Genomic DNA, 22,615 nt, shown 5'->3' with positions numbered 1-22,615 from the left:
ACGCGGAACCCCTAATTGCTCCTGATGTGCTGGTTGGTGCCTTGCATGGTTTCCGCCGCCATCGGTGTATGAGTGTGTGTGAATATAATGCACAATCTATGTAAAGCGCCTTGGATAACGGTGCTATATAAATGCACCATTTTATTCATGATAAAATGCCAAATCTATCTACAGGCTTACAATGCTGTATAATGTATGATAACACTTAATACATGGTTATAAATTCATACAAGTTATGAGCTTAAAAACATTGGATTTTTGAATCATGGGTAAAAAAGGTATTTGAAGAAGAAAGCAAAAGCAAGCACTCAGTATGGTGGTTTCGGCCCAGAGGCCTTCCTCATCGTAATCTCCGAAACGTCCATACTGTTGTTATTTGACCCACAAATACTAAAGGTGTGGGCAACTTCCCAACACAGGATTTAGGATGGTTAATAAACTACAGTGCAATTTCCAAATCCAGTTCACCAAGGAAACCTTTATTTCCATCAGAACACACAAAATGGCACAACAAGAAGCATTCAACAATTCCAGCATGGCTAAAACAATTATGCAAGGTGCAAGACTGAACACACTCTTAAACAGTGAGTGTATCAGAATAGAGCGTCACAGTCCCGCCCCCTTTCCGACGCCAGGCCCAGGAAATGAATCACAATGCATTTTTCCCATAGACATTTCAAAAAGTATTTATTTAAAGACCTTTTAAGCGTCGTATGAAGCCAACTCGAGTCTTGACAAATCATGACGACAACACACAATATTTTGGACCAAACAAATAATTACATAGAAGAAAAACAAACAAATTGTAACCTGCCGTTTTTTTCTACTTTCTAATTCTTTGTTTGGCCCGAAAAATTGTGTTTGTCATAATTTGTCACGACAAGAGTTGGCTTTGTCCGTGGCGTAAACGTCTTTAAATAAATACTTTCTGAAATGAACGGAGAATCATTTCCTGGGCCCTGGTAGGGGGCGGGACTGCGACGCTCTATACCCTGAAACCCTAAGAAAGCAGTACAGGGTAGGTCAGTGTCACTCACTGACTGTGGTCTGCCTTTTAACAGAACTGGCTGGCACTACCACAACACTTATATAATACTATATTTATCTAGTAATATATAAAAAGGTAAAATATCAAATACAATCAATTTAAAAAATACAAATAAGTCTGTAAACGTTTGATACGGTTTCAGTAAAACACCTGAGAACAGTAGGGGAGGTCAGTGTCACTCACTGATCCTTTTTTGCTTTTGAACAATACCCCTACAACAATAGTGCAATCAATTTAATATATTAAAAGGTACAGAAAAACAAAATTCCACTTTAAAAGCACAAATAGTGTTTGTAAACTTTGGCTTTAACAATTTGCCTTAAGGCTCAACTGTGCAGTAAAATACACGTTCCACATAAATAAAATAAAAATAAGGCTGCAGTAAAAGAGGACAGCACTGCTTTAAGAATCCACGTCCACAGAAAATTGAGTACTTCTAGGCTCACTTACATTTTGTTTCTTTGTCTGTGCATAACTGAGAACTTAATATAATTTTCAGCACCCAGTGTGCAGTAGTGCAAATTTTAAGATATTCCACATATTACACCAAAGAGCAATCACACCTGCAGCGGACTTAGAACGAAGGCCAGGTCTAGGTCTATTCAACTGCTTGTGTGACCGGTGGCTCGGAGGGCTCTTCCGGCTCAGAGACTTCCGGTATGTACGCCATGGGGGCCGCTCTGTGCTTGTGGCTGAAGCGCCTGCTGTGCCTGGCCTTTATACGTGGCACTGAACGGTCTTGAACGGTCTGCTCCTGGAGGGGAGAGATGCTGGGGTTAAGCCGTTTATCTTAACAATAAATGCTCCACTGCTCTGTGTGTTGTGGTAAATGGTAAATGGTGCATTTATATAGCGCCTTTATCCAAGGCGCTTTACATAGATTGTGCATTACATTCACCCATTACATTCACACATTCATACACCGATTGCAGCGGAAGCCATGCAAGGTACCAACCAGCACATCGGGAGCAATTTGAGGTTCAGTGTCTTGCCCAAGGACACTTCGACATGTATCATTGGACGACCTGCTCTACCTCTTGAGCCAGTCGCCCCTTGTGTCATACACACATACAATCAACGTAACTCGAGAACCGTTTGCCACACCGACTTCAAATTTGACACGCATTCCACCACCGCCACAAAAGGCTCTGGTCAGGCTCTGCCAGTGGACCTAATCAGCCTAAGTCCCCTCACCTGTAGAATTCCCAGCCTCTGCCTCAGCCAATTGATTGCCATGGCGACCCCACACCTGCCATTTTATTACTTAACCAGTCGACTTTTCACAGTCAGTTTGCACTCTTCAGACACAGGCAGGCAGACAGATACAGAGATCTCCATATACAGTATGGGCACAAAATGGACAGACAGATAGTTAAAACGGGTGCTATGACACCAACATGCGCAGGTCTAGTGTATTTAGATAGCAAAGTGAAGCTATCTGAAGCCAAACAGACATCTCGAAAAATGCTTAAAAGGGACGGGACACGCCAAATCACTTTTTCTTAGATTTTAACCAAAATAATTTTGTCCTTTGTGATAGGGAGCAATCATATAGTACAACTTGCTCATAGGCTTCTGGTTTCTGAGCTTTCTGCTGTTTCTGTAGCTATTTGTGTATTTCCAGGTTTCTGGGTGGAAAATAAACATTTGGCACAGCTCATTACATAATATTAGTTACATGTGTTTGATTTCTACGACGTGACGTAGGCATATCTAATTAATATTGATAGAGACAGGCTCCGCCGCTTCCGTGTTTTGGTTAGCTTCCTCAGTTTACTGGTTCTCTTCTCTTAAGTTTGTCTTGAAACAGACATTTCTCCGCCAAAAGCAACGTGCATGTGAGTGTGTGTCTGTGTGTGTGTGAACACCGCATACACATTCCGGACACACACACACACACACACACACACACACACACAGCTGACAGCTCCCAGCTCCGCATGTCCCCCAGCGGATCAAACACTGGTCGAAAGACCTCATAGTACGGGCAGCAGAAAATTAGGCCCATAGAATCTTTGACGGCTTGTTTGTAAGCGACGTATACGGTTTTAGGTGTAAATATGCCATGAAATTGCGGAATCTTTATTATTTTTACACCTGTAACAGCTAGTTTTAGATCTGATTCCCCATCCCCCACAGCAACATAACCATGCCTACATTTTATGTTTCTTTTCATTTCTCAATTGACCTATAGCTAAGCCCCTCCCCAAACTGCTATGGTCCAATCACAGCTAAGCATAACATGGGTTTAGAGAAACCTCTACACCAATAGTTTCCCTATGATAAAACATTGTTTTAAAAAAGAAATGTCACGCACATATTTTTCTAGTGCATGTGGCAGGCCTTGTTGACGGATTTGGAAGAGATTTTGAAGGTCTGGTTCCAAAAATGAACCAGCATTTAATGTGTAAAATCCATTAGAATGAATGAGCCTGGCTGGAAAGTGTCCGAGTGTAAGTGGGAGAGGGCAGGGCTTTGCTAAAGGTGAATTCTGATCAAATAAATGACTGATCTCACCTTTCACCTTTTAGTGATGTAATAAGCCTACCAATTGTTACAAGCTCACAATGTGTTGCCATGCGATGCACTTGTAGATCTGCTATTTCTTTTGCGATTTGTCATACGACAAACTACACAGGCATTAAATGAAGTGTTTGTTGGTGGGTACCTCTGATATGGCAGGGTAAGGCACAGATGGATGGACCCAGCCCCCTGAGGCCCTGGGCTGCTCTACATCCTGGTACAGGTACACAGAGTGCTGCAAGTACTCCTCCTGCATGTACTATACGCGCGTGCACGCACACGCACGCACACACACATGGGGACAAAAAATAAATAAAGATCATTGGAATAGCAAGAGAATCACGGAAAATCAGTCTGTAAAATGAATCAGTTTCCTGCTGCTGAGATCGTGAGGAGGGGAATTGCTCGTTTTTTTTTATTTATTTTTTATAATTTTTATCCCACGATTTTGTAACCCATTTTTCACCCCTGTGTCAATTATCTAATGTGATCCTGGGCTCTACACACCCTCCGCCAACCTAGTCCCCATATATGGGGGACATAGGGAGAGCAACAGACTTGAACTCATGCTTCCTTCATGCCTGAGTGTCCAAGTTGCTCCTTTACACTTGACAGGGGGGAGTTCCTTCCCCTCCATCAGACGCCCCGGCTGGCCAGGGGGAGGCAGTTTAGAGACCAGGATTACTGCATGTTTTTTGTGAGGGTACCTACCTACCCTAGGGGACACGGGGAGAACATGCAAACTCCACACAGAAAGGCCCTTTCGCCAACCCCGCCTCGGGTATGGGCACTGTTGACGCGGAGGAGGAAACACGCCTCCAGCACCCACAGCGCCCCGAGCGGGAATCAAACCCAGGACCTTCTAGCTGTGAGGCGACAGCACTACCAACTGTGCCACCGTGCCCAATTTTGTAATCAAGATTGTAGTCAAACCCGCTGACCAGTGTCAATATTATGGGCATGTCAGTACAAGCAAAATATATATAAAAGATCACACCAGTGTGAACTGAGTGGTGTAAGGTCTTATATAGCCTGATCAGCTGTGGTCTGACGTAATGAAATCACACCCGGGTGAACTGGGTGACCGTAGCAACCATGCTCATTTTTTGAGCACAGACAGACAGACAGACACGTAAACTAACAAAGCCAGTCGTAGGAGTGGTTTACACCACTCAAAGAAATCACACCTGTGTGAACTGAGTGGTGTAAGGTCTTATATAGCCTGATCAGCTGTGGTCTGACGTAATGAAATCACACCCGGGTGAACTGGGTGACCGTAGCAACCATGCTCATTTTTTGAGCACAGACAGACAGAAAGACACGTAAACTAACAAAGCCAGTCGTAGGAGTGGTTTACACCACTCAAAAACAATACTTGGCCACAACGTGCCCTAATCTGATTGTTGAGACTGTGAGCTTGACGGTGGTTAACAAATGAAAAAGTGTTTTCATATGATCATTATTGAGGGGCGCTAGCCCCTCCTATATACAGGTTTAAGGTTTGTCTTGTCTACACAAACATTAAATGCCATTGACAATGGACAGAGTTTAATGTTTGTTTTGTCTGTCACTGAGCAAATCGGCATATGATGTTATGTTATGATATCGCGATGATGTAAGATGAGGGTTGGTAAAGCGCCTCTCACTTCACACAGGTGTGATTTTATCATTATAACATACATATGTACATATTGGGTGGGTTACCGCTGACCTGGTAATAGTGATAGGCTGGCTGCTGAGGGGGAAACTGGGGAGGGGGGCTGAGAATCACTGGAGGCTGAAAATAAAAGATAAAGGTGTTTGCAACTCACTCATCTTTGTCCTGGTTGAGTTCAACTGCAAAATATACCAAATATTATTTTATTAACATTTGGTACAGAGACCGATAAAACACATGTTTGTAGTTTTTACACACATGCCAACTCAACACTCAAGATTGTGTGTGTAGTAGAGTGCTTACTTAATGAAAAAAAGAAAAGAGAATCAACGCCTAAAATGAGCAAAAGAAACATCATAATACCATTTCATTGAACTGGTGTGTTACGTACATATGCATGATGGGTACCAGAGCTGGAAGTCCAGTGGTGTGCTGACTGGATGTCTTCTTCAGGCATCTGGAAGTAGGCCACACCATTGTGGTAGGTGTAATGGAGACCATCGGGGGAGATTAGGTATACGGGCCCATAGGGACAGGGTGCTGGACAGGGTACTGGTGGGGGAGCCACTGGCACGGGCGTGCTGGGAAGCCTGGGATTGTAGCTGCGGGTATGACCCTCGTAACTTCTCTCTGGGAAAATACAAATGAGTCATGTACCCATATGGATCTCTTATCACCTCCGTACGGCCTAAAGGTACTTGCAGGTGAAAATTTGAGACTGAGAAACACATTATGTTTATATCTGAATCATAGTGACATGCCCCTGGTCCTGCCTATACAGTATATGGGCGTGTTTATGGTTCTGTCCGAGTCATGGTGACATGGTTAGTGTGCTCCTGCCTAGATACAGTATAGGCGCATTGGGTTTGTTTATGGTTAGGTCTGAGTCCGAGTGGTGTGGCCAAGATCCGTCTTGTCTATTTGCTCGCTGTTACCTCCTGACCTAGCTGACCTACCCCCCAGCGCATTTTCATTTGGCCGAAAATGATATATTTTTGAGGGGTGCTAGCCCCTCCTATATACAGGTTTAATGTTTGTTTTTAGTTCAATGTTTGTTTTAAAAACGCCATTGACAATGAAGGGAAAATGTACGTCATATTGTCTCTTTGTTGGCACCGTTTGTTTTAGATCACCATTACATCACCTAATCAACTTGAGTTAGACTTTAATATATTAGCGCCACTCACTTCACACAGGTGTGATTTTTTGATATTTTCGTATTATTGTGGTGGTACTACATCAATGCAATTCAGCACAAATTCACTACTTACTTTGGTGAAATTGTTTCTTGCGGATTGCCGGGGCAATGTAGAAAACCTTGTCTCTGAATTGGACTCTGTCAGCGTTCTAAGTGAAGGCAGGGATGAGATGGAAATATAGCAAACAATACATAAAGATGGTTAGCAGAAGGTATAGAGAGGGAGTGAGGATGACGGGGCACTCGTAATACTTACATTCTGAAGGAGTCTCTGTACGTCCTCTCTTGTCTCAAAGCTGACGAACCCATATCTGATGGATAGAAAGAATCAAAAGAGACACATTCAGTGCTGTTTCGTAGACAATAGGCTGCAATTACAATTACAAAAAACAGTCTAAAAGTGTTGCATTGTTGAGCAGTACAGCATTACGTGCACAGCCACTAAGATTATAAAACACTAGCACAATGGTATTATTGATCAATGATGATTAGACAACACATGGGCAGAAGACGGTTATGTCATTAGTAGAGTAAATGCTAATACAAATATTAGAAATATGAATTAACTCACCCCTTAGGACATCCTGAGGGATCTGTCATAATCTTCACCTCATTAACTTGACCGTACTCTGAGAAAAAACGCCCCAGGTCATTCTCAAGAATCTGGAGAACACACACACACACACACACCACACACCACACACCACACACCACACACACACACACACACACACACACACACACACACACACACACACACACACACACACACAAAGTCTTGGTACCAGACGAAATGTGTTGTCGAAATAAAATGACAGCTCACAAAAGAAACAACAAAACTAAATCCCACTACATGCTAAAAAAATCTCACAGTGGAGTCTATTCCACCGACAAAGATTCGGTTGGGGATGACGGTGCCCTGGTAGTAAGGATCGTCACAGTATGGGACCCTGGCTGCATGGCGGTGTGCAAAGGGTCTGGTGTGCTCCTCCTGATCCAGATCCATTGGCTCAGGGGACCAAGACTCCTGTCTTGGTCTCTGTCTTGGACCCCTGCTGGTCTCAGTCTCAGAGGCAGACATGAACTATAAAGACACGTTATGATGAAACACAAAAGAGATTTGTTAGCTTTTCTAACTATATATATATATTGTTTGTGTTTGTGAATAAGTTGTACTGTAGCCTACTTACCATTATGACTTGTAAGCACGGCAGGAGAGTGGAGACTGGCTGAAAGGCTGAAGCTCACACATGGGCTAAAACTGTAATCCACAAAGACTTCTGAATAAGAAAATGAACAATGTACAGATGGTGAGATTGTAGATCTGCTATTTTCGATGAACGTTCCAACATGCTGCTAGGCCTATCTTGCTAGGATTCAATAGTTTAAGTTTAACATAATGACAAGTGAAAGGGCCAGGGCCAGGGGTCCGTCCATATGTCGACAGGGATGAAGTTCATATAATGTAAACTTAATCATAAAGTCAATATTTAAGTTAGCCGAGTGTTGTTGACATTTGTTTTGGCTAGTAGGGTGTGACGTGAGCGTAGAAATTGCCGATCTACAAGCTCACATCGCGTTGCGGATGTAACGCGCTGTGAGCTTGCAAATCGGATGTTTTCTACACGCGATACCGTCGTACGACGAAAAGGCTAAGGGGGTCGCACGCAATCGCATCGATCGATGGAAAAAAGTTAATTTGGCCAAACTTTTCTTTGCTCTCAGAGTCAGCGTCGATTATGGTGAAATAATCTAAAACGGATCTTTAGAAACGACAACAGGCGAAAGACAGTAAAATCAACTACTATGATTAGGCTTAAAACTTGTAAACACAAGAAGACGATGATGATGATGGACTCACTCCGCACTGTTTACAATCTGTCCCTTCCACACGGTCCACCACAAACACACACTAATAGCCTACTAACTAACCAATGCTTGGCAATTTGACAATTTATCTACAATGCAAACATAAATAAGATTGTACACGGTGACGGTACAAAAAGAGACAAATACACACAACTAATACCTGGTAATGGCTTCAGTCGGAGATTCCGCTGCATGCCCCCAAAGGGAAAGGTTATTCTACGTCCAATAACTCCAGGCCGCGCTGTGATTGGCTGGGCCGATTGCTAGACCTAGAATGCCTGTGATCATTTAATTAACTTCGTAAATTTTCATGTATATACTGTATATACTGTATGTAACAACAGAGCCATTCTAGGGCTAGGCCGATTGCCATGTAGATATGGTATTATCGCTATTATATCTAATCTACCGGTATCTTTTCCTCCGAGCCCGAGGTGGTGGAAACTAGAAAGCCTGGTGATAGTCCGTGAGCCAGGGGGGTTGGTCTGTACCATCTGGCTGAATAAGGCTCATAGTGATTTTTGTGAAGGTATACATGTCTAGAGTTAGAAAATATGTGATAGCATTGCACCCGTGGTAGCTTTATGAGTGCTATCATGCATTTTATTTTATAACACTGCACTGCATGGATCAATATGGAAAAAAAAATAGTAATACACCCCCCAAAAATGATAGAAAAGGTTTTTCCAATTGGTTCTGGTACCTCTAGGCATGCTTAAGAATATACTGAAAATATAGGAAAATATATGTTCTGGAAAGGCGTCATTTTCAAGATGGCGTCCAATATGGCTGCCAGGAGCTTAACATGGCTATAACTAATACTAATTCATCATTATTTGGGGGTTTAGGACTAAAGGAATGTGGCTGAATCAGTGAAAGTGATCAGTTAATTATAGGGATGTGCCGATGAGACATTTTGGCCGATATCGATATCCGATATAATTAATTGCTGTTATGGCCGATAACCAATATTACCAATGTCGATCTCATTCTGTATTGAGATTATCATTTTGTCCATTCTGAAAAATCCATGTAACAGGGTGTCTGCACTGCAGGCTTAGGCAAGTCACATCTAACTTAAATACCTTTATAATATTGTGAGCTTGTAGATCTGTTCAAACTGTTACTTTGGGCTTGTTTATCTGTAAAGACAGACCGATTCATTAATTTCGGCCTGGACTGCCTCAACTGAAAAGGATCTGAAGGTTCGGAGAGCACTTGCCTGGAAAGCCTTGCACAGGATGAGGAGAGTGTGAAAATCAGACATGGGAGAAGACCTTAAGAGGCGGCTGTTCATAGATACTGTCGAGACATGGACCCTCACAGTACAACAGGAAAAATCCCTGGATGGAGTCTACACAAGAATGCTACGAATGGCACTAGGTGTCACATCAGAAATGTGGACCTCTTCTATGGGGACCTACCACGGGTCACGGACAAAGTCAGAGAGAGAAGGATGAGGCTGGCAGGGCACTGCGTCAGGTACCCAGAACTTGAGGCAAGTAAATTGACTATGGGAGCCAAACCCAGGGCAAAGCCAAGGGGGGGAAAGAAGCGTACCACCTATGTAGACATGCTGCGGCGCGACAGCTTGGCTAACAACACTGCAGAGCTCAATAACCTGATGTTGGATAGGACATTGTGGAGGGCAGCGATCCAGGAATCCTGAGTTGGTGTTGGCTAGACCTCACTCTCGCAGTTACTATGTTCGAAAAAGGAGTAGGGAAAAGTTTATTGAAAAACGTAATCGGTCTGATTAATCAAACCGATGTGTTTGCCGATTAATCTCCCATCACTAGTTAATTATGTATTGCCAATTCCAAAATGGTGTCCATACCACACCCAAAGTGATGTTCTATTGTACTGCATTATGTAAAAACAATACAATTACAAAATGAACAGAATAACTGTCACATAAAATCAATTTCTTATAAGTAGGTCAATCTTATGTGCTAAAGGTCAGGTCAATGTCTGTCTCATAAGCAGGTGTGTCCAAGCATGCAGCAGAAACAGTATGGTCACTGGTTGACATGCACAGTATTCACCTTACCATTGATATGCAGCTGTTTGTTGTTGTAACCTACAGCAGGGGTATTCAACTAGATTGAACTGTAGAATGATGGTGTGTGGGGGGCCGCACAGCGTGCACGCTTTACTGAAAATGTGGGGGTTCTCAAAATGCATTTGTGCTCAAACACAAACAAAGATGTATACATTTGTGCACAGTAATGAGCAGGATAATATGACTATACAGCTATATGTTACCATAGAATAGATGTAGACCTATTTGACAGTGCATAAACATAATTGCCATGACATTAACGACCTTCAATGGGACAGTCCTGTGCAACCTCATATCCATGTGCAAAGGCAAGATCAGAGCACAAAATACTTTGCTGGCAGGGAACTTCCCAGACTACCCTGATGTGCTGGGTGAGTTGGGTGTCACAATGTAACAATCTGTTGCTGCTGTTGTACCACGACAGTTGTACTCATATACAAGTGGAATGTGGCAGACCACCAAGCTCAATTTGAAAGTTCAGGTGATGTCACACAATTTGGATGGGAGATCCACATTTTGCTAAGGGTGACCTGACACCTGATGAGATGTTGAAGCTACAAATGAGAAGTGATGTTGATAATAAAGAGGATATACTTTTGACAATGAGGTAGATCAGGATTTGGGTAAGATATTGCTGCCAATCAGGAGGGCTAGGGGGATGTGGTAGGTTGATTTTATGTTCCTGATTATGAGTTGAAGCTTACAGATATTGAATGTAGTTGCAAAAGATAAATATTATCATATTTTCTTATGCTATTATTACAAATGTATAAGTATAAGTTGTTATAGAAATATAAATAGTTGTTTCTGTTTCATTGACCAGACCTTTAACATGTGAGATTGACCTGATATAAAGGCCTTTTTTGATTATGCCAATTACCAAAGTTTGGGCAACCAAGCTAAAATTGTCCCCAAATACAAATAAACAACAAAAACGTAATATGAAACAGCATTATTAGGTTTGGTATTGAACAGATAGAAGTGTCAAATGGACTAAAAGGTGATGTAATGGTGAACGGAAAGTTATCTTATGCATTACTTACACTGTACACTTACACTATATTTAGTTTATTGAATTTCATAAAACATTTCATTAGAATTTATGTTCTAAGATGGTTTTAAATATTTACAGTTATTTACAGATCCGGGAACCTTTGTGCTGCATCTTTCATGAAAACAGAAGTACGTCTCATGTAATATATAGTCCCTATATGTTGTCTCTCCTGTAATAGATAACATTTCTAGATGTGCTAATTTTAACAACTTTTCAGAGAAATATATAGTATGAGCTGTATCCCAACCATTCTTCAAAGATATATGATCAATAATAGGAGAGAACCATCAGTTTGAAGTAGAATGTTCCATTCGGATTTAGAAAATTGAGTTTTGGCATGTGGTTATAAATGGAGTGATAACACACAGAAAGCTACCACAGATGCAATGCTATCACATTTTTCCTAGCACTAGGGATGTAAACCTTCCCAAAAATTACTATGAGACTTATTCACCCCATCGGTACAGATGACCCCAGATTTGGGGTCCTGGCTCACGGCCTATGAGGCGAGGTTAACCGGTGTCAGGTATGTCTTGACTCTTGCATTTATAAAATAAGCTATTCAAATCACGTTTTCTATTTTATATATATATATTTTCCAAATCAGGAAGAGTCTTATCTTACAACACAGTGGCCAGTCCTTGCAGTGAGTGGGGGTGGTGGGGGACATTCTTTTATTTTTGGGGGTCTGGTCAAATAACTCAGTGGTTTTCAACCCTTTTTATGTCAAGGGACATTATTTAGTCAGCATTTGAGCCACGGACCACCATAAATTCAGATGTTTAACAATAATTTACGGGTCCATTTGGTTTAATTTTACACTCAAGAGTTAAAGATGTATAAGGGTTCATTTTGTTACCAACTCTCCACCATTTAGCTGGGGACGGACCACTGGTTGAAAACCACTGCTATGTGTTATGAGCCCACCTGGTGGATCTGGGGCGCAACTGCGTCGGATGGTGCAGAAAAAGAATACGTTCTGGGTGGGTATTACAAATACATGTTATTTCTTTCCATACAAAAGTAGTATTTTAGTCTACTAGTACTAGGTGGTGTTCATGGATGTTGTAAACCTTGTTGCAGTGTGATAATATGTGTTGTTGTAGCCAATTCGATGTAATTGTGTATTATATTAATATGAATACGAGACGCATATAGGCGTCGCCGCGTCACAGACCTGGCACAGCTGCAGGGAATCAGAATTAACCTCGCGTCACCAGGCTTTTCACCCCCGGCCCGGACACCAAGACCAAGCCACATTTTTTGAGGCTACACCCTACACTCATCATATCATTTGTTCAGTTTCTCAGTGTTTTCGTTTTATTATCTTGTTGTCACACAAGTTTGTGTTTGGCAGGCTATCCACTGAATAGGCAGCAGGCCACCCCACTTTTGTTTTTGTTTTAAAGCTATCATCATCTTCACATCACCAAATCAACTTTTTAAACGCACTCAGAGAAGAGAAGAGCTTAGGTTACTTACTGTCAAGTAAACACACGCGGTGGAAAAGCTTCACAGCAAATTCCCTCACTGGCACATTGTTGGTCGGTTACCTTTGTGTCTTTATAGCCTACAATATGACAGTTGAGTTGTGGCTATTTCTGTGTGGAAATAACGTTGAATTATTCCGTGATATCATGTAACCAAGCACCTCATTTTCTTTCTTCTAATACAAATTTGTATTTTGATTACAGGCTTATGTTTGTTATGTTTTGATTCCACTTTTTACCATTTTGCTCATTTGAAAAATGTCATGGTGTTTAACAGCAGGTTTAACATTGGGTTGAAAAGGGGAAGTACGCCTAATTATTGGCAAAGCACTAAGATTTAAATGATAAATGGCATTTAAAACATAGTATCGTGGTACTATACATAGTATAGTGGTTCTCAATAGTGGGGTCCGGGTCCCCCTGGGGGATGCTTTATAATATGTTTCAGGCCTGCATCAACATTCTGTTATCCTGCATGTGAGGACGCGACTGGAACTCTTTCTCATGGACCCATGAGCCATGAAGAGAGAAGGTCAATAAAATCCTCTCGTTGGTTAATAGTTACGATAATGTAGTTTTAACATTTTATGAATTCCATATTACTTGAAAGTACTGTATTTCAGTATTGTCATGAATTCATGATAAAGACAAATTATATAACGATAACTTAATAATGTATAAACGATACTTGAAAAGTCACAGAACATGACTTCAGGAAAGCTGAAGCGCTTGTCCGTTTGATGCAGATTGTATAGTCTCTTCTCAAAGTGTGTGTGTGTGTGTGTGTGTGTGTGTGTGTAGGCATGTCTGTCCTGGACTCTGGCGCCATACGACAGTTTGACCTCGAACTTGGCACGTGTGTCCCTACATACCTGGGGGAGTGCACTAGTGCCAGTGGCAATTCGGACAGGCCAATGGTTTCCAAGAAACGACTGGTGAGTACTCTGACAACAGGGACAAGGGGTATTGCATAAGTGGGTGTGGCGCCATGTATTCCCAACTTGCATCGTTCGCAATTTACATCATTCCTGATTGGCGTGGTCCCTGAGTAGGCCGGTGTCCGGTCTATTGAACCGTGAAAGTCTATGTTATCTCGGAAAGGACTGCTTATATAACTTTGCTCTCTAAGTAGCTGGATTGAGAATATATGACTGTGTGTAGGTTTTTGAAGCACTATTGTTCTGTATTGAATTTAGTAAATTTAAGAATAACGGAAGTGAATTTAGTATTACTAGATATAGCAGTGATGAAGTGTCTGGTGCTGGGACTCTGGTGCAACGCACAGGTCCTGGGCCTGGTGAGAGCAGGAGTGGACCTGGTGAGACGTAGGAGGGGCCCCGGACAGGAGTCAACCCACAGAGCCTAGTCCTTCCATTGCGCCAGAAGCATACCTCCCAGCCCTGGCAGAGTAGTTCTGGAGTAGTTCCAACGGATTGTGTGGCCCTGGTTTTTCCCTAATGGGACTGATTGAGGGTAGCTACTGGGGCGTAAGTCGGGACTTGATCACCCCGGCTGGGTCGCCTGAGTGAGGGGTATGATGTTCGAGAGACCCAAAACCCTGATGACCTTAGGATACATCACTGAGGATACGTCCCAGGTGCATCCATGCAATGTTTTTTTGTTATAGTGATGTGTTGAGACAAACGCAATATGGAATATGTGCCGTCTAGTTTTCAGACAGATGCGTCTGTGTCTGCTTATCCGTACTTCATGATCATGTGAAGCTTGAATTACTGGAGTTGCTGTTGCACATAAAATAGCAGATCTACAAGCTCAGAACAACATTGGCCACAGTTACATGCACAAAATGTATTCAGAATGAATGACTTCATTCCGAACAGAGATTCATACTCAACTGTTTACATGGAACTTGAATAAAGGTATTCCTCATTCCTCATGTGTTTACATGCATGCTCATTCCGAATAACTTTGGACATGCGCAGTAAGTGGTTTGGGGTGTAACCTGCTCAAGACAAGTTTGACATTTGAGTTGACAGGGAAGTGAAGTGAATGTAGATGGACGCACGACAGCGTATCCTGGCTACTGCCATTTGTATTGACATTTTGTTTTTAGTTAAGCAGCAATTTGAACAGCTATTTTTTTTTACTTCAGGCTAAAAAAAAGAGTCGGGTGAAACGTCACCAGTTATTGCGTTTAGCCGCGACAAACTTTCCCCGGCAAGTTGCGCCTCTTCCTAGCCTGGCTCCAGCCCCTGAATCGCTAGCCACGCCCATTAAAAAAATATATTCAGGCGATTCAGGTGAAACGAAATGAAAATTCAGGCTGAGTGTCAGGCTAGCCTCTTCCCCCACCGCCAAGAAAGAGCAGGAGAGAATGGATGAAAGTCCGAAGCCAAGACTGGTGGGAGCGTATAGTTCTTTTAGAATATACAGACGCCGAATGGAAAAATGACTTTCGGATGAAACGTGCGTCTTTTGTCAGACTCTGCACACTAATGGAGAGATATATGGCCCCTGACGAGGTTACGGTCAGAGCGCCCATTCCTCTAATGATGCGAGTGGCCATAGTGCTTTATAAATTAGGGAGCTGTGGGGAATACAGGCTAGTAGCAAATCAATTCGGCATACACAAAAGCACAGTCCATAAATTCACATACATGTTTTGCAAGGGGATTGGGTGGGCCGATTCGACAACTTGTCCGTGTCCCAAATGAGGAGGAGGCCATGGCAATAGCGGAGCGGTTCCAGGCAGCACACCGCATTCCCCAAATTATGGGGATTATAGATGGGACACACATCCCTATCCTCCCTCCCTCAGATGGGTACAAGCTGTGGTTGATGACAGGTGCTGGTAGGTAACCTCTCATAATCAGGCCCAAAATAATTTGGAATGAAACTAACTATATACTGTATGTACCATGACGTTACACACAATAGCCTATAGGCTCTAAATATAACCAATGATATAATAGCCTATACATTTCCATCCCAACAACACATTCCCATATAGCCTAACATTTACAGCAGCAGTCAGTTGTCACAGCGGCCTGGCCGTCAGAACACTAAAATACATTAGCAGCATTTGGAAAATAAAATATAATACCCAGGGGGCAAAGTCCCATTTTTTGGAAAATCAGACTTGGAGCGTTGTAAAAGGTTGTTCACCAGAAATGATATCTAGGACCATCACTGATCACAACCTAGCTGGACAACCTGGTCAACTAGCTACTGGAAAGCTACAGGGTGGGTTCAAACAAATCCCACCCCAATCTCTGAAAAGGCAAATCCGAATAGGGCAAAAGAGACAAAAAAAATATATAACTTGATAATGCTCAGTCTTATCTTCACCATATTAGCTGATGAACCAGGAGTCTACACTACATCACCAAAGAGTCAGAATGCAATTTGCCCTAAGAAATACTGAAATATTCTCCTTTAAACATGTTTTAGTTTAGGCGGAAATTGTTTTTTTGTGGTTAGGACTTACTTTCTCTCATTTGCAAGAAAAACATAAATTTATGTCAAATAAGATGTTACTGCATTGCCCAGGATGCTGTTAGCAATAACCAGTTGGTGTATTGTAGCAGTCCTTAATAATCTAAGCAGCCTCAGCTGCTTAGATTATTAAGGACATTATCTGTGTCAGGAAGGGACTGCCAAGAAGATGTTTGGTGAGAAGGCTGACTACTACCAAACCATGCATGCCCTCAGAATCCTCAGTGAGGCCATGTGGCGACTGTACTGGCAAGCATTTGAAGCCTGGGCAGCAGACAGAGAAACACACTGGCAGTCACAGGTGGAAAATGTCTTGAAGACGTTGTTTGACAAAGACACCACTCCCACTCAGAAGTTAGAGATCATCCAGAGTTCAAGTCCACAGTTATCAGTCCTACGAGGGCAGCTTTTCCAGGAATCACTGAATGACCAGCCAACAGCAGTTTTCTGGTCAATCTTCCTGGAGATGACAGACATTCTGCACAGGTTTATATACTACCAGCGAGAGGGTAACTGGGTAGGACATCTCTGTGAATCAGCACGGATGCTACCATACCTCACTGCAGCAGGGCACTACAAATATGGACAGCAGTCTTTGCCTCTGTATTTGGCAGAGATGAAGGGACTGCCAGAAACGGCTCCAGAGGTACATGAAGCACTGATGGCAGGTGCATTTGTTGGGAGAAGAGCAAATGGCAACCACAATGGGGTCTCTCCTGACATGCTTCTGGAGCAGACTTATAATGCAGATGCCAAAGAGGCAAGTGGTCTGGATGGCATTACCCTAAATCCTGCTGCTCGGATGAAGTGGGTCTACACAAAACCACTCACTGCAGCTGTCTCTGCAGAGCTGAAGTCTATGCTGCACCTCCATTCCTCCAGCCCACACCATGAATCTGGTTTGAGACGTGTCACCAGGGATGCAGAGATGGTAGTCAAGGTCATGGCAGCAGTAGAGACCAATCCATTCACAACAGCCTCAACATCACTGATCAACATATCAACTGGACAGTGTGCAAATTCCACAGTCAAGGACAACCTGACCAGCGTGAAAGTAATTGGTCTGAAGGCACTGTCTGATTCACTGTCCAGTGAACAGAAGAAGACACATATTGTGAAGCTTAACACCTTCCATACACAGAACATGAAGCAAAAGAAGTCCAGGGGGAAATCTTCTGCACCTGGCAAGAGCAATGAAGTTACTGCCCTTCTTCGCATGACACAGATCATTGCCAGTGGTGGAGAACTGGACATTGTTGACTTCATAGGCAACCATGAATGCAGTGACCTTCCCCCATCCCTCTTCCAGGAAGATGGCGGTATGAGAACGGGTACCAAAGCAAGCCTAGTGAAGATCCTGAAAGAGGAGACAAAAGTTACAAGCATCCCTGATCTACCTCAAAATGACAAAAAGACAGCAATAGTCGTTGATGCTATGTGTGCGATTCGACAATGGTCTTTTCACAAAGGTGAAAGATTTGGAACCATTGCTGAGCGATACAAACACCTGCTGCTGAATGATGTGCCTGCTGGCTCTGAGATCATACACTTTTGTTGTGACAGGTACAGTGAATCCAGTCTTAAGTCAGCTGAACAGGAAAAGAGATACGGCCCATCAAAATCAGCCAGAGTATATGAAGTCAGTGAGCAGTACACAGCTCCTGATCCAAAGGAGTTTTTTGCAGTGTCAGCTAACAAAGCAAACTTTCTCAACTTCCTCTGTGAGAAATGGTGTGAGAATGAGCAACTGGAGCCTGCTCTTGGCCCAACCCATCTCTATCTGGGTGGTGGATTCACAGAAGAGACAAAGAGTGTGGTGCTCACAGCAGGTTCAGTTATGGATGTTCCTGCTCTGGAATCCACACAGCAGGAGGCAGACACTAGGATAATACTCCACACCCTCTACAGTGTCAAGAATGAAGGAGTTGACATACATGCAAATGACACCGACATCATTAACTTGTGCCTGTATTATGGTGCAACATACCTCAGCGACCTCCCAGAGCTGTGGGTAAGAACAGCCCAGAATGCATACCTGCCTATACATGAAATGGTAGTGGCGTTGGGACATTCACAGTGTTGTGCCATGCCCTTCGTCCACAGTCTGAGTGGTAGAGATATCACTAGTTATCCATATTTCACTGGAAAGAAGGCATGGTTCAAGAGCAGCATGAAGCTGGATATACCTGCACTTGAAGAGTTTGGTGAGAACCCTGACGATGCCATAACAGATGACCTCCTCAATCAGGCAAGGGACCTCACCATAGCTGTGTACACATCCACAGCTGATCACTTTGAGGGTGCTGATCTAGGCAAACTAAGAGCACACAAGTTCCTGAACAACAAATCAACACTCTTAAAGCTACTACCTCCAACAGAGAATGCATTTCTCCTGCACCTGAAAAGGGCTGCTCTGGCAACACTCATTGACAAGAGTGCACACATCGCCAAACCACAAATTCCCTCATTTACAGAATTTGGTTGGTTTCTGGATAAGGGAAATGTAGTTCCACTTCCATCTACACAGCCAGCCTGGCCTGTGTCAATGGACAAGATGATATCATGTGGATGTGTCAAAGGCTGCCAGAAGAACTGTTCATGTGCAAAGAAGGCTGTCCCATGCTACATAGGGTGTCGTTGCGGATACACACTGTCACATTTGAGAGCAGTGATAGCAGCAGTGACTCATAAGACTAAGACTAAATGCCTAAAATGTCCTAAAATACCAATGTGTCTAAAGAAATCTGATTTGCAATAAAATTGTAATAGTTATCTCCACACATCCACTGGTTATTGTTTAATAGCACCCTAGGCAATGCAGTAACAGCTTAGTTGAGTACTGTAAATCTGTTTTTCTTGTAAATGAGAGAAAGTAAATCCTAACCACAAAAAATCATTTTCCGCCTAAACTAAAACATGTTTAAAGGGGAATATTTCAGTATTTCATATGGCAAATTGCATTCTGACTCTTTGGTGATGTAGGGTAGGCTCCTGGTTCATACCACAGCTAATTTGATGAAGATAAGAGTGAGCATTATCAAGTTATAGGCTTTTTTTTTGTCTCTTTTGCCCTATTCGGATTTGCCTTTTCAGAGATTGGGGTGGGATTTGTTTGAACCCACCCTGTAGCTTTCCAGTAGCTAGTTGACCAGGTTGTCCACCTAGGTTGTGATCAGTGATGGTCCTAGATATCATTTCTGGTGCACAACCTTTTACAACGCTCCAAGTCTGTAAAACCACTTTGCCCCCTGGGTATAACTGCGGTGACCGCAGTCCATCTCAGAACATACAGATAGCTGTCACCCTCGTAATCTTCCTCCTCCTCAACAACCTCGTCAACGCTATAGTAGCCTAGGCTAGGCCTACTACTAAATGATGTAGGCTGGCCTATTCTTTTTATTTTATTTGATTTGTGCCCACCAAAGAAATGAGATATTCGTTTCTGCTATAAACAACCTGCAGTTGACAGAATCGAATGGGCATTGCTCCCCGTGCGTAATTCGCGCTCCGCAGCACCCTTATTTCCCGCAAACACGCATATAAATTAGATGTGTGTGTGTGTGTGTGTGTGTGTGTGTGTGTGTGTGTGTGTGTGTGTGTGTGTGTGCACGTGCGTGCGCGCGTGCGTGCGTGCATAGTAAGCAAGCAAGCGTGTGTGTGCGTCCGTCCGTCCGTCTGTTACCAGCTATGATTAATGCTATGATGTTAAAGCAGGACAATGTAACTTTCCTCTTCTACCCCGGATTTGAACCTGGTTTCCTGCGCAAGTGCAGAAATGTTACTAGTTATGTGTCCACACACATTTTGTTTAAACTAAACATTATTCTGGAAATTTGGATTGAACAATGAGAATTGTCCTCTCTGTTCGATCCTCCAGTGCTCCAGTCCAGTGTCAGCTTGTATTATTGTGCCCATGTGCTGCTGTTTCTCTTCCTGTTTATGTTTAACGTCACAGCATGGACATGCGCAAAATAATTCATGTATTCCAAACGGGGAAGCGTTCGGAATAAGGTGTTTATATGGTAGCTCTATACCGATGCAAACGGTATATACCACCCCTTCAGACCCGAATGAAAATTCATTCGGAATGGGATATTCTATTCCAATTGAGGTGTTTACATGAGCATTTTTATTCTCATGACTGGAATGAATCCATTCATTCCGAATGAATGTCTGCATGTAAATGTGGCCAGTTTGTAAGCTTGTGACATTAAAGGGTTAGTTCAGCTTTTTGGACATAAAGCAGTAGGAAATACTTGCCATTATTATAGTGGTACTGGTTGTGAAGGTATTAATTGATTGCCTGGGTCACTGCGGGGCCACGCATTAAAAATAAATTAATCCACAAAACTAGTGTAATTTGTATTGTTGACCTATTTCTATCATATAGTTCAACTTTCACCCCCCCTGTCACATGGAACTATGGTTTTGTCCAAAAATCTGAACTAACCCTATAAGTCATATTATCCTGCTCGCCACTCTGTCTAGCTACTATACACATGCTGGGTTTTCCACAGATAACAGTTGTATTCTTTCTTTCTTTTTGCAGTCAATAGGTTAAACATGCCAGAACAAGTGCCAGAACAAGTACCAGGTTTAAGTTAAGTCATAAGACCTTGTACTTAAGACACACAATATAGGGCCTTCAGTTAGTCTTTGGTTCAGAAAAAATGCAAAATGTATTTTCTGTGTGCAAATATATTAGTTCTCTCTCAGAGTAGCTTTATTTATTCCCCCACCTCTGGGGTTCTATGATTCACTTTCTCCTGCCTGCTACGTATCTGTGCTTGGGTTCTACCTATGCAGTCATAACAGTTAACAGTATGAACTATGAACCTATCCATGGACCCAAGTGAATGGATACTACCCAGCCTACCGCTGTTGATGTTTCACCTTACCTTGACCTGCCTGTTACCTGACAGCCTAGCTTTCCTCTGCTGGAGCATTGCCACTGCGAGTGAGACGTTTGGCTGAGTCTTGGCTGCATAGGAGAGGGTTCAGCCATTCTGGGATCTCTCTGAAAGTGTGCGGGAGGTTTTCAGCTGCAGCTCTCAGAGCACAAGCTTCGATGCTCTTGCTGGTCGGAGTGGCTCTGTCAAAGCACCTTGAGACCATTCGGACCGATCCGTACATTGTCGCTGCGCAATCTCAATCTCCTGCATGGGGTCTGTCTCCAAGGTCTTCTGCGCACGCTCTGTTTCCTGTGCACATAATGCCACGGAGAAGGGCTAGATTATGGGGCCCTCTCCCTCTGTGCTTCATCACAGTCTCAAGGGCAGAATTGTTCCCGCACCCCAGTTTGTCTATATAGATTCCCTCAGCACCTCTCTGTATGTCCTCTGCATGCGTGTTTTAAAGTTTTCAGCCATCTCACATAGTTACAAATAATAGAGAGGGAACCGGAAATCCCCACCCATTCACTTGTGTGGAGTTGCTCACGCAGCGCATACTCCCTTTTCACCCCTTCTTCTGAGTTGGGAAACAGTGGCGTGCACAGATAGACACTAGGGGGTGCTAGAGCACCCCCTAGTGTCTTTTGGCAATGTGCCCCTTTTGGCAATGTGCCCTTTTGAAAAAAAAAAAAAAAAAAAAAAAAACTTTTTTATTTCTTTTTTTTTTGGATTTTTCAAAAATAGCAGACCTACAAGCTCGTAGCGCGCCACTCGGTGGCGCGCTATGAGCTTGTAGATCTGCTATTTTTCAATAGCTAAAGCATAACATAATGCTAACACCAAAAGGGGTTCCCGCCCAAAATAGATTAAGGCAACCGGCCGGTTCCACGCGCTGCACAAGGTGCCCTTTTTTAACTTGAGCACCTGCCCCTCTAAATGTCTGTGCACGCCACTGTTGGGAAAGTTTGACGGGCGGGGTCTATATGGGGCCTCTGTGTGTCGTCTTGCACATAGACATATAAACGTAGACGCCTCTTCCGTCTCTGGGGCGTGTGTTCTCGAGAGGAGGGGCAAAGCTTTCCCAAGATTCCTTGCGAAGCATGAGCGGAAGCTTGCCAAACGTCTGTGTGCGTCACAGAGCGGATGTTCGGGTCTCACAATTCCTGGAATAGATGCACTGTGATTGGCCAGTAGTCACTTGAGTGGCAGCGTGGCGTAGCGTGCATTCCACACTTCCGGCGCACTTTCGCCCCAGAGTGTAAATTGTTCCGCCCGCCCGTCGATACACATGGCTCCAAAGCACTGCAGCGGCCAATGAGGCATCTATTTTTGATAAACAGTTATAGTGTAGATTCTGTCTTAACAC

The 22,615-nt window shown here is 43.1% G+C and overlaps 1 protein-coding gene across 6 annotated transcripts; it reads right to left on the bottom strand.

Moving 5' to 3' along the window:
- Nucleotides 1-458: 458 nt before the first annotated feature.
- On the bottom strand, nt 459-21,655 carry LOC306917312 (uncharacterized protein). Of its 6 annotated transcripts, XM_079495480.1 has the most exons (11): nt 8,450-8,549; nt 7,617-7,703; nt 7,298-7,510; nt 6,998-7,089; nt 6,683-6,737; nt 6,500-6,575; nt 5,620-5,858; nt 5,283-5,348; nt 3,717-3,830; nt 1,612-1,802; nt 459-1,000 (listed from the first exon to the last, which is right to left on the bottom strand). In XM_079495480.1, exons 2-10 carry the CDS (start codon nt 7,617-7,619, stop codon nt 1,647-1,649), a joined length of 1,014 nt encoding a protein of 337 aa, XP_079351606.1. In that variant the 5' UTR covers nt 7,620-7,703; nt 8,450-8,549; the 3' UTR covers nt 459-1,000; nt 1,612-1,646. The 6 variants fall into 6 exon arrangements, with proteins under 6 accessions (XP_079351606.1, XP_079351605.1, XP_079351603.1 ...); XM_079495479.1 differs by lacking the exon at nt 8,450-8,549 and adding an exon at nt 21,256-21,655 and having other exon boundaries at nt 459-1,802; nt 7,617-7,706; XM_079495477.1 differs by having other exon boundaries at nt 459-1,802; nt 7,617-7,706; nt 8,456-8,576.
- Nucleotides 21,656-22,615: the final 960 nt, after the last annotated feature.

This window comes from Electrona antarctica, assembly GCF_951216825.1.
Source record: "Electrona antarctica genome assembly, chromosome: 24".
NCBI classification, from domain to species: Eukaryota; Metazoa; Chordata; class Actinopteri; order Myctophiformes; family Myctophidae; genus Electrona; species Electrona antarctica.
The sequence above is the reverse complement of the archived record's forward strand: the minus strand, read 5'-3'. Positions and strand labels throughout refer to the sequence as shown.

Bases quoted from the DNA above. Each gene is read 5' to 3' on its own strand.
- LOC306917312 (XM_079495479.1), bottom strand. The intron at 6,738-6,997 runs GTGAGTTAATTC...TCTATCCATCAG, and splicing joins CCCTCAGGATGTCCTAAGGG to ATATGGGTTCGTCAGCTTTG. The intron at 6,576-6,682 runs GTAAGTATTACG...GCCTTCACTTAG, and splicing joins TACAGAGACTCCTTCAGAAT to AACGCTGACAGAGTCCAATT.